At 32.3% G+C, this 18,232-nt stretch overlaps 1 protein-coding gene across 2 annotated transcripts in view; it reads right to left on the bottom strand.

Moving 5' to 3' along the window:
• Positions 1-581: 581 nt before the first annotated feature.
• Positions 582-18,232, bottom strand: part of TNPO1 (transportin 1) — a 92,814-nt gene continuing 75,163 nt past the window's right edge. For both annotated transcript variants that reach the window (XM_037529941.2, XM_037529942.2), the window contains exons 19-25: positions 16,405-16,503; positions 16,145-16,240; positions 13,418-13,493; positions 12,447-12,546; positions 10,200-10,274; positions 8,967-9,109; positions 582-6,249 (exon numbers count right to left, since the gene is read on the bottom strand). In XM_037529941.2, the coding sequence (XP_037385838.1) occupies positions 9,002-9,109; positions 10,200-10,274; positions 12,447-12,546; positions 13,418-13,493; positions 16,145-16,240; positions 16,405-16,503 (554 nt within the window). In that variant the 3' untranslated portion in view covers positions 582-6,249; positions 8,967-9,001. The remainder of the gene's footprint in view (positions 6,250-8,966; positions 9,110-10,199; positions 10,275-12,446; positions 12,547-13,417; positions 13,494-16,144; positions 16,241-16,404; positions 16,504-18,232) is intronic.

The following is an 18,232-nucleotide window of genomic DNA, read 5'->3' as shown; positions in this document are numbered from 1 at the left end:
TGAAGAACCTCAAATTATTATGTGCAGGGGTAATAAAGGGAAGTAAATCTAAGCCACATCTCCCTTAAAAAAAAAATATCTAATCTCAGGCCTTTTATTGTCCTAAAATAGTCTAAATATCAAAAAGCTGACGAGTTAGTTTCCCTGAAATGCAATATAACCAGTGATATGCAACCTGAGGAGAAAAACTTTCATAAATATTACCAAATTATAAGTTTTAATTTTTCAAAGGACAAACAAGAAGCCTTATTAGGACACACATTCATACATATTTATGCAATCTACCCTTAGAAAGTTTTGTTAAATAACTTCACCTTTTAATTTCTTTTTTGCAGAATAGTACTTTTCCCTTCCTCTTCCCCCAAACCTGAACCTGAAATCAATTGTTTAGAAATTTATCAACTGGAGTTAAACTAAAATGTGAAGAAATAATTCTTTACTACATTATACAAATAATTAAAAAAATGTAAAACAAGAGTGCATTAATTTGTAAGCAAAGGAAAAAAAACCTCAAACAAAACCAAAGAAACACAAGACCTATCTAAACCCAAAATGGAGAGAAAGTTCATTTTCTTCATTAAAAATCAGAGTGAAACATCTATAGTTAAACAACTTTATTAACATAGTCAAGCAGTGATTAACATTCACATCTATTATGTCACATACAAATGTAAATACAAAATTACTACAGTACAATATATATTCTCTGCATGATCCAAAATATTTGGTGGCCCCAAAAAACTCTCTTTAAAATTCAGCAGCTTATCAAAAATTAAAACCGTATTCTATTTAAAATGAAGATCTGTTAGCACAGAGTTAGACTTCAAGAAATATCAATTTAGTACAGTTTGAGAAGTTGCAGGAGGATATGTTTGAAGGACACATTCTAACATAGTGTGGCAGGTACAGGAAACATTAGATTTAAAGCTTTTAAGCATAACTCATACAACCTAAGTTGTTAGCAGAAAGATCCAGTTATTTATAACTAAAGCTAAAACTACTAAATTATTGCACCCAATGTTAACATGAATATTAAATGTAATATTGTTTTATATGAAGTCATTAACCACGTTTAAACATCTCCTCAAAGATGATAATCTGTTATGTAAAATTAATTATACAGTATTGTCTAATTATTATCATCATAAATATCATCCCACCTTAAGGAATTTGGTTATATATCCACAGAGGAAAACAACAATGAAGTAATATGGGAAAACTACAGCAGAACCCCTTTATGAGGCTGGTATTAGGAGGGGACCAACACTGCCTTACAGGCTAACCATGTTATAGGTTTTTAGGAAGTTAATTATATTTGCAAATAGCTAATTCTACATAATACCAAGCCATAGAATAAGGGAATTCTATAGTAGCTGAACAAAAATTATAATAAAAGGTAAACTACTGTTTTCCTAATTAGTGAAATAATGCTTGGCAAACAGATTTGATTTGGCTTTAAAATGTACAAAGGTGAAGGAAAAAAAAAAATCACCATTTTAACTTTCCTCAAAATTATGCATACATTAAAAAAAAACACAATACATTCTGGGATACAAATGACAACAAACAGCAGTTATAATTTAAAGGTGTACCTTAAAATTAATATGCATAATAGTTAGGCATAAAGACAAAGAATCCTCTACATTAAGCAACATCAATGGAGGAAAGTTCTGTGTAAGACTGAAAAAATTAGTCACAAGTCACCTGGAAAGTGTACAAGTGAATGAAACCTGTATGCAAAATTTAATTTTTAAGAAGCATTAGAAATATATCCATATTTAATACAGTATGAAATATATTAAGTTGGTATACAATGCTCTTGCATGGTATTACTAGATATTATTGTTACACAACTCTTTATCGATCAGATTTTTCATTTAGATTATCCCAGCCAGGCCCCTAACAATCTGAAGACCACAGTTTTCTTAAAGATCTCAATTGCCGACACTTCAGTGACAGTATTAGTAGCAATAATTAGTGTCTTCCCCTTTGTATTATTTGTAAAAAAAAAAAAAAAAATTTTTTTTCCAATAAGCAAAGTTGTTTCTTAAAGTACTACTAAAGGAAGGACTTAAATTGCAGTTATGCATGATACACTCTTCTCTTGAGAAGAATGTTTTTGCACCTTTATCTGTTAATACATTCAATATGAATAATATAGATTAATTATGTGAAACAAAAAAACCACTTTTTTACGGCAAAGGATTCATTAAATTTAGACTAAAGGGTTTAAGACATAATTAAATTCTGGCATTTCAACTATGCAGGGTAATTTAATATACGACAGAAAAATTTCCACTTTCTTGAAAATTTGGAGGAGGACCAACTTGAACATCCAAGGTAAACCTGCATGCAAAAGGTTCACCAGGAAGGATTTATACCACCTTAGTCTGCTAAAATAAGGACTGGAAAATCAGATTGAATGGGAAGCCTCTATAAAGTACACTAAAAAAAACATAGAATGTAACTATAAGATGACACCTTTTAAGCATGTTACCAAAGCAAAATGGATACAAGAGTATTCACCTGAGATAAAACTTGTATCTGAATTATTTTATAACTGAGTAGACAAAGCATTTCAATAGTCAGTTGAAATTATTTTAAAATATACATCTGATCCTATTTTACAATATATGCAATTTAAGCAATTCTGACCAATGAAAAAATTTTAACAAAAAAAAAAATCACAGTGTTTATCAATATGTTAATTACAAAATGTATGCTACTTATTTTGTTTTTAAGATGTAATGGCTTGGTTAAGTGTTTTAAAATCTATTCTGAAATCTAACTTACATCACAAAATCAAGTAGCAATTAGGTAAAGCATCAGAACTGGCTCTTAAAGATTATTTACATGTTGATTATTTAGGAAATAACCAACCAAAATATAAAAAAGTGATTTTTTTACACAGTATGAAGTTATTAAAGAGATTAGACAATACAAAAAGCAATATTCTTTCCTGAATAAATGAATATCTGTGGCACTAAGATCACTTACTAATGAACTATAACATGGAACTGCCAAACATGCATTTAATTTATATTAAATACACTTTCTGTTTCCAACTTAGGTTGATCAGCAGCTTTTGTTCTGTTAGAATCCTTCAAAGAGAGAAGCTCGAACAGGAAAAAGAAGGCATATATAAAACAGTAAACACTGACCTCCTGAGGTTCCTACAACATAAAAATATTCAAGTAGAAAATCTACATCACTTAGCAGCGGCTATTGCTGTAGTTGAGCACACTAACAGCACTTTAGTGTGTAAGGAGCAGATGAATTAAGCCGTGCCTTAAGCATGCCAAGAGGCAGAAAACACTGGAATGTAACAAAGACAAACTCACAATTTCATAGACATTCAGTCAAGACTCAAAACTATTAAGACTACACCACAAGAATTAAGTTGCTTTATAGATATCCCATGATGTATTGTTTTATCAGAACAATGCTAAATCAGAGCTTACCTCAAAAGATAACTTAAATGGCTTCTGCAAATTCCTATGCTGTACTATGTATCTACAATATAAGGTAGAAAACAAATAATCTCGGGGTAAAAAACCACAAAGAAAAAAACTCCAACCCAATCTTAGGTTGTCAGTCATATTAATTTTATTTTACTTTAAAAATGGGTTAACTACAAAATTATGGTAACATTCTTATGTTACCTCTCTGCCTAACCAAAAATCAATTTTGCGTTCCAGTTAATACAGCATTCATTGTTAATCACAGACCTGATAACTATTGAAGGTTGCATTTATATTTGTCTCGAAGTGTTTAAAGGTGAATTTTGCTCTTCTTTCAATTTATGGTTCTATTATTTCAAAGTATTAAAATAGCTCCCATATTAAATTCTAAAAAGTATTTGAAAAATTATATAGAGTATCACTAGAATTAAAGGATAAAATAGCTATACTAATCAAGTTTTAAGAACCAAGCTAGGAAGCAAATTTTAAGCTCCCAGGGAAACAATGGTAAGAGAAAAGCAAAATGCTATATATCCTTTGGATCCAACTTATAATTAAAAAAAAAAAACAAAAAAAAAAAAAAAAAAACAACAACAACTGGGCATTATAAAAAATGATTTAATTTCAGGCTCTATAGACTGAAATTTGCAAAGCCAAAGTAGAAGAAAGAAGGTGAAAGAACTTGTTAAAAAAAAACAACACATACACACATACATACAATAACAAAAACCTTTCTGCATGCTACCATGCATTTGAAATTTTTTGAAACAGTAAAAATACACACACATACAGCTCAAGCTTCAGTGCAATGGCTGTATCATTCAACACTTTTAGAAGAACAGAACCATGCAGAGAGGAGCAACTGCTTATAAAAATGGTTATTCAGTATTTATTCTGCAATGCAAAGGTGACAAACCAAAATATAAAAAGGTTGTTATGGCTTAACATTTTTGTTGCAGATTAAATATGCAGCATTGAAAAATGGAAAGGTGTGGCTTCACCTCTGACCAGCAGAGTTAAAAAGAAAAATCTCTCCATTTTCCTTCATCATCATGGGATACACTGTTCAGGCAATCCAAATTAATAAAGACTTGCACTTTCATATGGACACAAGATCAAGTGTACCAGTTAGGTTTTCACATTCACAGTATATAAGAAAATACACATGGAAGGAAAGTAAAGGGTTAACTTAACAAGGATTTATTCACAGGAATACATGTAAGTAGAGAAAAATAACAGAAAAGCTAAACAAATGAAATGAAGAGGATCCAAACCAACTTTCACTCTGTAGCTTTTTACTTGCACCCTGTGTGCATATATCTAGGGCACAGAGGGCCACCAACATGCGCCAATACAGTGTAGGAACCCTGCATTACATCCATTAACTTAAACGTATCTTTAAGATCATGCTTTGAACAAAAAAAAGAAAGCTTCGAAGCCAATATGTTGAATGGGAATAAACATTGAAATATAGCAATCATGTCTTCAACTTCTACAATTGTCTTTATGTGCCAACTAACATTTACGCAGCCTCTTACAGATCTTTTACCATGTACTTTTTGAAGTTTTGATAAAATCACTAGTAGTATATAACCATGCAGAAAGCACATCACACTGACAGCACAGAGGCAAAGATTTTGCACAGGTATATCAGCTTTCCACATTGTGCAGGTTACACACAATACAATATCAATCTTATTCCTAACAGATCCTAAAAAGATATTTCAAGGCCTAGCTGTAAACTACAGTACTTTATACCTATATTCTTAATAAAAATAAAATCCACAAGTCTTAAAAAGGAATTTTAAATGCAGGGCTATATTGAATTGGTAAACTGCAACACAAACTGGCGCAACAGAGGTAAATGAATACCAATCTCACTCTATGTGATGCAAGCATGCTACTTTCCCACTAATTTAAAAGTACTTTCAATCACTATGAGCCAGAATGCATGCCTGAACCTTAAACTGCACTTTAAAAGTAACATCTTGGCCTAGAAATTAAATCTAATGAAGTACAACCATCAAATTATATCCACTACATTTAAATGTTTTAATGCAAAATTAAGATGTCAATCTTTAGTTTGATATGCCCAACCCCGTTTATTCTTCCCTCCCTGCCCACCCCACAAAGGTAAAAGGAGTGACTCATTTGGCATTTCACAGGGTGCTTCATTGTTTAAATTTGTTATGTTTTATTTCCAGCATTTTGGGGGTACCTTAAATTGTAACTTCCAAGAACCTGCTTCTATGGGTAGCAAGCTGATTTTAACTCTATTAGCTTCATTTATGTGGTTCTTCATCAGCATGCAAAACAGACCCCATCATGTGGGAAAATTTATAAAAACCTTTAAATTAAAAAAAAAAAAAAAAAGCTTCTTTACTGGAAAGGAAACCTTTCTTAGGTTTCCTTTACTGTGCACTATAGAATTTTTCCTCTTTCATGTCCCTATGCATCATTTATATGGTTCTTGTTTTGGTACAATTCCCCATAATATTCCAGAATGTACTGTTTTGTGAGTAGACTGAATAGGTTATTTTTTCTTTTTTTGCTTCTTCACATCCAGTGCTGAGTTGTAATTGGAGACAGATTTCCACCCACAAAGGCTCCAGATGTTAAAACGTTTCCCAACATCGACTTAATACAGTGACGGCAACACCTCCCTCCCGCCCCTCCCAGTAGGGTTGGGATTGTACTGTATTCCCTACTGGTTTACCCTTCCCCCCTGTAAAGGGTAACATTTTCCCTGGGTGCAGAGGCTCCCTCATAGTCTCCAAGACTGAAGGACCTATAAGAAAAAAACAGAAACACTTTAACCATTGTTTCTCTTTTAAAGTCAGTGGTGCACAAAATTAATCAAGTAACAACACTATCTCTACCAAAAAAAAAAAAAAAAAAACAATTTTGACAAATTGCCTAAGATCATTCCAGTCAATGATAACCATGTTTCTTCCTTTTCCTGTGGGTCTGAATTGTCATTGGCATCAGATATAAAAAGAAATGCCAAGCTGGGGTATGTGCAGAGGTGTAGTACTTTATGCACATGAAATTTGTCTTGCAGGATGCTAGCAGTCTAATTCTTTATCCTCTTTTGCATAATGGGTCCCAATGGAAACTGTTTATTTCTTACATAAAAATATGCCTCACTTTCTTCAAAACTATGAATACACAGACTTTAAGACAATCCCTTTTCTAAGTGAGAACTAAAACACTACCCTTTTTGCAATTATTTCCAGTATTAAGCACACAAAATCCAATTAATCAAAAAATTAAAGCAGCATTACTTATTTTTGATTACTTGATGTTTCAGCTTAGGGGGAATTAAAGGTGTTAATACAGTATGAAGGTAACTACATTAGCAAATGTCAAAATATAAATATTAACACCTGCACTTTTTTTTTTTAAGATTTCTCATTTATGCATGCATACAAAAACTGGGCCACAGGCCAGAGGTGCAGGGGGTGAGAGGATTCACCAGAGACGGAGTGGGGAGCAGAACAGGCAAATCTACTGAAGTACACTGCTGAGGGGAGCAGCAGGTGAGACAGCAGAAGCCTGCCATGCCAGGTGGTCTGCTCCCCGACTGGGGCTCCATGCATGCTGCAATGGTTAGCAGTGGCTGAAGTAGCTTGATAGCGCTGAGACTCCAAGTCCTGCGCCACCAGTGAGGCCCAAAACCTGCCTTCTTGATGTTCCTAACGAGTACTTCTTCCAACCCTATTTTCCTAGTAACTACCTATATAAGCTTCTTGTTTTCCTGATAAGGACTTTTGCAACTGCAGCAATTTTAATGAGAAAGACATTAAGAAATAAAGGTAGATTAATGGGAGACTGAAACTGGTATCTGATAATGGTCCTTTCCCAAAAAACTATTAACAAACTCATGTCAGACTTAGGATATCTGGAATGTTCATGTGAATTCACAGAGATCGCCTATCTGTGGAGAAGTATGGGTAATTTCTTTTTTCTTTGAAAACCAAGAGAAGGGTAAAGAAAGGGCAGGAAGAAATTCTAGCCCACTATTATCTTAGTGAAGTGAGAATTATTTCATAACTGGTCTTAGAATAGTGAGCACCACAGCTGGTAATCAATCTGAAAATGCTTATGACTTGGTTCACTATTCAATCTTCTGTCCTTAAGCTAAAAGGTATCATTCTTATCTAAAACATTCTCATGATTTAACATAAAGCAAACTGAGCATTTTCCAAAATGCCAAAACCACAGAACAGCCACAGGAACTCAAGGCCACAGTGGGAAAACCCACACAAAAGAGCCTGCAACATGTCAGAGGTCTACAACATCCTACTTTAGACAATTTGGATATTGAAATCGTTCCGTATTTAATACCTAGCTCAGAATACAAAAGCAAGCAAGAAAACAAAGCCTTCAAAATAAAGGGGAAATTTAACCTGTGTTTATCTTGGTTGCATACCATGTAAATCCCCCGAGCTCCTAGTCAAATATGTCTCAGTTCATCTTCAAAAACCTACAAAAGTGTTTACTATACTGGCCCATATTCCTTACATTTATCCAGTCAACCTAGTATGTTAGGCAATGTAGTAACAGTACTTACAATGGTATACAGTATAGTGTTTAATTTTCAAGTCAAATTGTTAATCTGACTTAACAGAAAAACTCAAAAAACTCCCAAAAGCCAAGTAGACTTACCCTCCCTACACCACTCAAAATCAAAACAATCTTTCACAGCCCATTTTACAACACAGTGTTGGGTAAATGGGAGGTATACGATAAAATATGTGTTAAGAATAAATACTAAATATTCTAATCTACTGAGCCCAAACCCAGTTCCAATTTCACAATGGTCTTTCCCTAAAGCTTCCAATATGGACAGTCCTTAATATAATAGAGACTATAAATTCATACTTCAAAACTTAAACCATTTTTTGAGCAAAATAAAACAAAAACAAACTTTTAGACTGTAAGACCAAATAGTAATTACCAGAGGGAAGGAAAAAGGTGGGTAAATTGGGACAATGTTATGGTGAAGGACAGAAATGGATGTTGGAGGTGAACTTAACGTAGTGTACAGATGTACTATTTTCAAAGATTTATGTTGTAATAAAATGTGACTCCAATAAAAACAAAACACTAACCAATTTTACCCTACCCACAGTCAATGCTAGTGACCTCATGCAGGGTAAATTTAAAAAAACAACTGAGGCACTGTTAATTAATCTAACTTGCAGACTAACTTAGGTTTTCTTTCTATGAAGAATTCAAAGTGGAACCATGCATTTTATCTTGCAGTACTGCTGGTTCTTTGAAAAAATTCTCAAAGTTTAAAGTCCAATATAGTACAAAACTGCTTTCTCAACTTCTGTAGAAAACATATAGCTATTATTCTATTCAGTAGTTTTAGAATGCAGTCCCTAAGTTTTTCCATCATGAAAAAGACTGAACTTCTTACAACTTACCCCTAGTAACAAACACCCCTAAATTATCCCTAATTACTTACCCCTATTTATTTTACATCACAAAACTTACCCCTAATTGTGGGACTGCAGCTTCAGAGTGCAAGATTAAACACCATAAAAAGCTGCAAGACGCTCTTTTAAGGGAAGTGGAAACTGGTCAGAGAAACGCCTCCAATTTTCATCCCCAACTTGATTTTTAAATCCATGAAGGATCTGCACAGAGTGAAAAAAATCATTCATCAATAACAAAAAAGAAAAACTCAGGTATGCATGGCTTCTAAAAATCAAGCACTATTTTATTATTCTAAATTTTTATGTTTCATGTTGGATTTTACATTTCTGTCTTACTTAAAAAGCTCTTCATCGATTATAGCAAACTTTGCTTTGAGTTTAGACTTCAGCAATTGTCCTAGTAACAAATGTATTATGAGCAAAATTGATAATCTTCATGATACTGAGGAAAAGCAAAAACATGCAGAATAAAATTTCTATGCCATATTCATTTTTTTAAAAAAAGATTTATTCATTCATGCATACAGGAACTGGGGTACAGGCCAGATGCGTGGGAGTGTGAGAGGATTCACCAGAGACAGAGAGGGAGGGGAACAGAACAGGCAGACTGACCGAAATACACTGCTGAGGGGAGCAGTAGGCGAGACAGGAGAGGTCTGCTATGACATGTGGGATTCTCGCTGGTGGGCAGAGATCGAACCCGCGCTGCAGAGGCTGCAGACAGCTTCACAGTGCTTTGCTCAACCGCCTGCGCCACCAGGGGAGGCCCTGCCATATTCACTTTTTTGAAATTGAAAAAACTAAGCAGTTCATGGCTGCAATTATGTCACTATTTCTATTGGTGATTCATACGTGTAATACCATTTTATTTATTTTGTATTGGTTGAGTGCTGGCCATAGTTACTCTAAAAGGAGCACTAATAAAACAAGGAACTATACAGGTTTAATCCCAGAGGAGATCACTTACATTTACTTTGCTCACCAGCTTATATTATACACCAACAGTCAGTCAGTCATAGTTTAAAATACTGCTATTTCGCATAGGTGGGGTAATGGGGACCACACAAATCAGTGGCATTGCTTGACAATTTTTGAAGTGCATGCCCTATCAATAAAATCATTATTGTATCTCACCAAAAGACTACACCAATTTCTTTACAAGAACAAAGGTAACAGAGCCTACCAGTATGATTTGAAGAGTTTAAGTTTCGAGTGAAACAAAAATGATTCGAACTCTCCAAATAGGATTTTAATAGTCCCAAGAGGTGTATCATAAAAACTTTTTAGTTACCTTACAGAACATGTCTCTCAGATCATCTTTTGGATTAATCCATGATGCAACAGCATCACAAAAAAATATAAAGTCCTGTAGAAAGAAACACATCTTATATTGACATATGTCAAACAGCAAAATAAATATGTAGAGTTCAGAATATTTATCACATAGAATTCTGGCTTAAAAAAACCCAAAAACCCATTTTAAAAACTTAATTCCAAGGGATACTTAATTACTGTCCCTGCTATTCCATCAAGGAATCGCTAGTCATTCAGTTTATACTGAAACTCAACATCCTTTAGGCTTATACATCACAAACTAACAGTCTAGTAAATGTTTACATGCAGCAAAGGACTAAAATCAAATTAGCACCAACTAAAAATACCTTCATTATCAAAAAATTAGATTAAGTTCAAAACTTTTAGTTCTGACTGGTCAAGAAGTAATTTCAAGCCATTAAGTATATAACAAATGAGTTTAAATCAAATATTAGAATAGTTCTAAATTTTAAGACTCATTTTCAGATAGAAATTCAGTGACCAAAAACTAGAAAAATAATTTTGTAGTTACAAATTATGTAGGACTAACCTGAAAAGAACAAAAAATTCTGTGTTTAATGATTTAAAATAATCAGATTATGAATACAAGAACAAGATGACATGCTTTAATGCTTTAAATCCTGCATTACTTTTCAAATTTTGACTATACTAAAACAGTTCAACACACAACATTCAAAATAATAATGATATTCTGATGTCAATCATAAATTTTACTATCAAGTTCAGAGAACCTAATTTCAAAATTTACTAATACCAAAGTATGTGTATCAAACACATATTTAAGCAAATAACATGCCATGAGCCTAAAGTTTATGATTTATTTAAATTATGATTCCTTATGCCTTCCAAATATCAAAGCCTGATTTTTAACATGTAACCTATGATTACACATTGAATATTAGGTAATTTTGGAATTGACACTACAGAATGTGTCAATGGCTTGAAATACATCATTTTATTGCTTGGTGTTAGTTTGCCAATTTATGCTCAAAAAAAAAAAAAAAAAAAAAAAAAAAAGAACCTATGGTTACAAATTCAAACATCAAAAATGAAACTTAGAACATTTTCTTTTAACCCCAGCCACATAAAGTCTATAAAAAGTCTTAACAACCCTTAAGTTGGCAGTGATTTCATGACAACCATCTAAAAATGCTAATTCACAAAAATAATAAACTACTAAGATTCTGGTAGAAAGTGCTTCTAATATGTCATATTAGAGGTAAGGTGACATGGATTTCTTAAGCAATGAAGAAACAAACTTTATGCTAGGAGCTTTTTTTGCAACTATGAATCACTCTAAAGATGGTACGGATTTATTTTTATAGTAAGTCATTAATATTTTATGAATGTGAAATTAGTTACACTTTTCACCCACCAACAGTATTTTATTAACTGTTAATTCACAAGGTTTCTAAACCCGAACTGACAAGCAACACAGCAACTAATACAAGACAGGAACTAGCAAAAGATCTCAACCAAAAACGTCTTCAACATGAGCTCTGAAATGAAAGGCTATTTTCTCGTAAACCCTTCTCATGCTTTCTTTCCTCAAAATATATCTGATGAAGAATCTGGAGCACTTAACCTAGAATACCATAGCTAGCATCTTGTTGATTTCATAAACATGATGTCAACCAACAGGTCTCTGTTTTGTGTGTATCAAAATGGCAGTTGGATTCACAAGTTTAATCAGTCATTTTTGATACTGTTATCAAATAATATTTAAAATCCTAAAAAATGTTTCGATATAATATAAAAGATGGAGAAATTAAAAAGGAATACATCATAACCTCTCAAAGTTAAAGCAATTTTAACAGATAATTCATTAGTCTACTTTGTAACTTAGCTTCTAAGTAATAGAAAGTATCTTATTATTTGGTCACTCTAAAGTGTAGCTATCCTACAACTCAGCAAACTGATATTCATTAATGGGAGGCATGTACAAAGTAAATAAATGAGGTCTGAATATGGATGAAACGAATCTTTGATTTAAATCAAGACAAGAATAGGACTTTATTCTCCCTATTTACTATTACTTTCGTGACAAAAAAATTGAGAAAACAAATCATTATTATTTCAAAATTGTGATTATTTTTTGAAACTATGTAGTCTATGCAATATTTTAATAATTAAAAATATTTCCTCCTTTATGGTTTTGTTATTCGAAACATTAAAAGTTAAAAACATTCCTGTGAACACTTACTTGGATTACTCCACTGGGATTCACACTGATCATGGTACAAATCCCACGAAATGCTGAATCCTTTTCCTCATTGTCCCTTATGTTTCTCAGAGAGGTGCACCTATTGAATTATAGAATTGAGTTTAGCATTTAAGTAAAAAGCAGGTTTAATTATAATACTAATGGACAGTATTTAATGGAATAAGCACCATAGTCTAGATAATGTTTATGTTTAAAGAATTTTCATACAGCTAGTTTCTCATACTTTCCATATGTTGAGCCCATTTAATCTAAGCATAGTAGCAACCTTGAAATTGTATTTTCTTGTTAATAGATTGCATCTATGAAATGGACAATTGGTTTTAATCTCCCACTTAAACTATTACTGAGCTTGACCCAAGAGTAAATTACCACATTAAATTTTAAAACTATATTATGACCTGTATTCCATTAAACACTACTAAAAATGACTTGAATTGAAAGATTATCAATTAAAAGAAGCAGAACATAGGATATACTGCCACAATATAAACTAGTTTACAACTTATGGTGTAGATGTTTAACTTTTATATTAACAAGCAAATAAGATTTCTATACATAACAAATTTAGACATTTATTTCTTAATGCAATCCAAGTTTTCAAATTAATTCTCAAAAAGAAAATGCAAAAACCTAAATTTATAAAATTTGCATGCATCTTTGTTTTACTGGATATTTAAATGCTTTTTATGTATAATCAAGCTTTTTAACACAGCAAGCATGTGACAATCTTATCCCATGCATCAATTAGTCGTTAGCCACAACATAAAATAAATATACATGACGATGCTACTGAAAAACCTCACAAACCTGATAGGACAAGATTAGTCACATGGTTGGTAATGATTAAGGATTGTGATTTTTGTAACCAACTGAAAATATATCTAAAAGTGAGATAGAGAAAGAAAGAGTGAAGAAAAATGAATTAAAAAAAAAGATTGAATAATACACACCAGGGTCTTATAAACTGCTGTAGCATGGGGGCCACCTCTTGAGGACAAACGTAACCAAGACGACCAATTGTTATTGCTAAGGTAACGCAATCACGGTTATACACCACCAAACGCCAACCAAGACATGAGCAAATGAGGGGGAAGGAGAAAAAATAAAGAAAAAACAACAAATAACTCAGAAACAGAAACCAACAGAATTTGTGTATGATAATAAACATAAGATTTCACCAGTGCTGTTTATTACCACCCCCTAAAATAAGGGGCAGCAACATATATGGCATACTCTTGGAAAAAGAAAAACAAAAGGAATTAAAAAAATTTTAAAGATTGAGAGAACACCAAAAACCATGATGAACTGCTTTTCTCGCTCGTGTAGAAGTATCATTCTGTTAATAAAAAGATGAGCGACTAAGTGAATGGAGTCAGAGATTCTTCATTCAAACTGAGTTGAATTTCAGAACTTAATGAATTCTATGGGCCCATCAAAATATCAGAAAATGTGAATGACCAAATTTCTGAATTGTTTACCAAAACATACTTCTCTCAGAAGTTAAGTTAAAATTTCTCACTTCTCCACATTTTATAAGTGATTTCCATTACCTAGGAATTTAATCCAAATTTTGGTGAAGTTTTTGGTTAACATTTCCCAAACAAAGTATTGTCTGATATCAAAATCAACTTTCCAATTTTAGGTGTTATGTTATGTACTGCATGAATGGATTGGAAAATTGTTGTGCCGTATTAAACCCCATTACAAAAACCTCTGATGGTGATGATAGTAACTCAGGTAGTAATCTAGTTTCAAACCACATTTGACATAAAGGAATTAAAATAATTCTTTTGAAGTGGAATTTAATCAAACATATTCACCATCAAAATCCAGAAGTCCTTAACTAAGAACTGAAAACAAATGCAACTCAGAACTGCATTTTGCAATTCAAAGGTACATACATATAAATACATTTATACACAACGGGAAAAAAAATACGAACAGAAAACAAACCATGAGGTGCTTTAATGGTGTTCTCTCAAAAACTTACAGGTTAACCTTTCATAAAAAAAGGGTGGGGGGGTAAAGAAAAATGTTTAAGGATTACTTGAAGCAAACTACACAGATAATACTAAAATCCAGCAGATTCATATGAAGCAAGAGAAAGAAAACCTATGTTCAAAAGACACAAACTATGCAACATTCTCATTAAACAGGCAAGTATGAACAATCCAATGAAACATGCGATAAAGCAGATGATGGTCCATTGAAAAAGTTCAGTGTAGGATATACTAATTGGAAAAATCAAATAACTGCATTCACTAAGGGATTGGCTTTATGAAATATTAAGAAATGGTTAACTAAGTTTGCTATAATCTGTAAGCATTAGTCACTGATAAATATTTTAATAATTAAAAAAAATCCCCTTTGTTTTGTGCAAGGAATAAGGGAAACACTTTCTGTAGTCACTTGTGATAAATCCAATAAATTCCAAGTGTTTCTTAATCTACAAATTCAATCCATCAACTTGAAAGGCATTATTGTTTGATTTATTTAGAGTAGAATTATACCTAAAATATAGTCTTAAAAAGCCAATTTGTTAACAGAACTCCAACAAATTCACCACTGATATCCCACAAGAAACTTTAATATACATTACACTCAACATTTATTTGCAGTTATGCATTCACATTTAAAAATAAATAGGAAGTTTCTTTAGGTTCCACAGTGATTTTCTACTGGCAAGTGTTCCAATCTGAATGTCATGTATAGGTACTGCATTCTACAGAGATAAAAACCTGACAAGATTTCATTAACTATTCTACGTATAGATTTTTGTACTTCCCAGCAAGAAAATCTAATTCACTTTATGATAATAACAGTACCCATACAGCCAAACAGCCATATAAACTGTTTTATAATCAAGATTTCCTTCCATACCAATAAACATATCAATTTTGATCACATTAGAATATACTTTCTATAATTAAAAAAAACAGAAAGAAAATAAATTTGAAAATGAAAATGCATTCTTATTTCTAAAATCCTATTTTAATTTTTGCCCAGTATTTTGGTAAACCCTCATCAATACTGAACATTACCCGAATTATCTTAGTATAACAAAGAAAGGAATATATTTAATTGAAACCAAAATTTAGCTCTTTTATCATTATTAGCAAATTTTTAGAGGAGAGAAAGAAATCACCCTGAAATGTGTTCTATAGTATGGAAGGTACTCTTTAATATAAACATGCTCTCTATAAATGCAAAAGAGAAACAAGCCCCCTGAATAAAATTCCCATAAGGTACTGCTCAAGTTCTCAATTTGAAGGAAAGTATACAATGAAATACAAAAACACATATGCCATCGTTAACCGAATTAGTCACTATATTGCAATCTACTTTTGGTCACATTTTCATCTATCAAAAAATTTCTTCCCAGCTCCCAGTTACTCTCTTTATTAATGTAAAAGTAAAATTCATATTGTTCAATAGTTAGCTGGGGTCCCTTTGAGGGAGTATTAAAACACTAGAATATATATAATTTTAAGTTTCTAAAAATTACTTAGGGAATGCAGCTACAACAGTACATATTTCGCTACTGAGAATCCAAAACAGACATTAATAATAAATTGAGTTTCTAAAGATAGCTTTGCTTTGGTTTCTCTACGCATCTTAATGAAAATTAAAAGGCAAATAATTTTCTCTTCACCATTAACAGTTCAGTCATATGGTACCTGTATTCTCTAACAACGTCTTTGGTGTGTTGGGTCTGTTAATGATTTCTACAAGCTGGTGCAACACCATAGGAATATAAGGCTGCATCTCTATACCTAGATCATTGCCAAGAGAAAAAAAATAATTGAATGTTAAAAAAAGTAAAATATTATCTTCCTTTTATTAACCATGTCATGTTACAAGATCATTTTTTTAAGGAGCATTTGCAAAAGTATTTAAAAAATTAAATTTATACTTTTAAAGGGAAAGAAAATCTTACCCATTTGAATGGAGATTTCTCCAATTGCCCAAGTGGCATTGTTGCAGACCGAAATGAACTCTGGATTTAGGTTGGTTCCCAATATTGGCATGAAATCAGCTAGGAAAAAAAAAAAATAAATTAAAGATTACATTAGTAAGTTAGTCAGTAGCACTATGTTTTGCTTTAAAGGAAATCCACCAAGTAAAACAAATCTAGGTAAGATCTACCAAGTAATATTTATCTTAAAGTGAAGGAGGCGGTATTTGGCCACTGAACATTCTTTCATATGAAGCATACTAGGAAACCTAAGTTTTGGGTTATTTTAGGTATCATTATTCAAGAGTTGATCAGAATAATCTCTCATCACCAGACTAAGGAAATTCCAATTGAAAGTGAAGAAAAATACGATACAATAGAACTTTCTTCAGAGCTAGTTTTTCACACAAAATTTTAAATGAGTAATCTTGGCTTTTAAATAAGTAACTTTTATCCTAATACTTAGATTGTGGCCTCTAAATAAGCATTTTCAATTTAAAAAGATTGAAGGTTCAATATCTCATTGCAGGTTAAGAAGAGGAAATATACAAAACAAGCCTGAATCTTTTTGTCATACCAAAACAAAACAAAACTCAGGGGGCAAGCCAATTTGATTAAATGCCCACTGACAACACTAGGACAACTTGAGCATCAAGAGTTCATACTGACACTCAAAAACAAACACAAACAAAAACTAAACTGAAACAAATATAGATACCTCTGGAAGATGCTGGTAATCAATTATTTTTGATAACTGGTAAGTAGAGAGAACCAACTAATTATCCTGCCTCTCCTATTTAATTTGTATCTCAGGGCAACAGATTTTTGATATGGAAATGTCTCTTTATGTTTCCTCACATGAACTAGATTAAGAATTAAAATACTATCATTTTTATTAAATGAAGAATTATCATTTTTTAAACTATCATTTTTTAAACCCCTACTTAGTGGCTTTAAGTCAGTGATTCTTGATCTCACCAATACTGACAATTTGGGCCAGGGTGGGGGGTGGGGCTGGGAGAAAGATGATGTCTCATGCATTGTAGTAATGTCTAGCAATATCCTGTCTCTCCATAGCAGATAACAGCAACACACTCCCAGTGTTAAAGAAAATATCTCCAGATATTAGAAAATGTTCCTTGTGTGTTAGTGTGTGTGTGTCTCCCTGTGTGTGTAAATGGCCCCACTTTCCATTGGGTATCACAGATTTAGAAAATCACCATCATGATTGGTAAAAATTTTAAAAAGCCAACCAGACACTGTGTACCTCCTGACGAAGGTATATCTGGGTGTGTAAGGTCTTAAGAACTGAAATCCTTTCATACTAGTTTAAAACTTTTAACTAAATTGGTTAAGTATTTAAAGAAGCTTTTCATGAAATAAAAATTCATTATACTTTCATTTAGAGTAGTTATACTTAAATTTGACTGACTTATTTTAACACATCATAATTAATGTCATTACTCAAAATTTAGGATAGTTATTCAAAAGCACAACTGGGAACTGGAAGAAGGTACTTGAAAGGTACAAGCTTCCAGTACAAGATCTGTGAACTTAATGTATGATATGATGACTATAGTTAAGAAGAATACTGAATTGCGTATTTAAAAAGCTAAGAGAGCAGATCTTAAAAGTTCTTATCACAAGGAAATAAATCTTTGAAACTATGCAGTAAAGACTGTTAAATTAAGCTTATTGTGAAAATCATTTTGCAATATGTAAAAACCTTGAATATTATCCATTATATATCAATTATACTTCAATGAAACTAGGAGAAGTAGGAAGGCTCAAAGCATAACTGTATCAAATG

The sequence above is a fragment of the Talpa occidentalis genome, unplaced genomic scaffold (genome assembly GCF_014898055.3).
Source record: "Talpa occidentalis isolate TD23 unplaced genomic scaffold, MPIMG_talOcc4v2.1 talOcc4.6, whole genome shotgun sequence".
NCBI classification, from domain to species: Eukaryota; Metazoa; Chordata; class Mammalia; order Eulipotyphla; family Talpidae; genus Talpa; species Talpa occidentalis.
The sequence above is the reverse complement of the archived record's forward strand: the minus strand, read 5'-3'. Positions and strand labels throughout refer to the sequence as shown.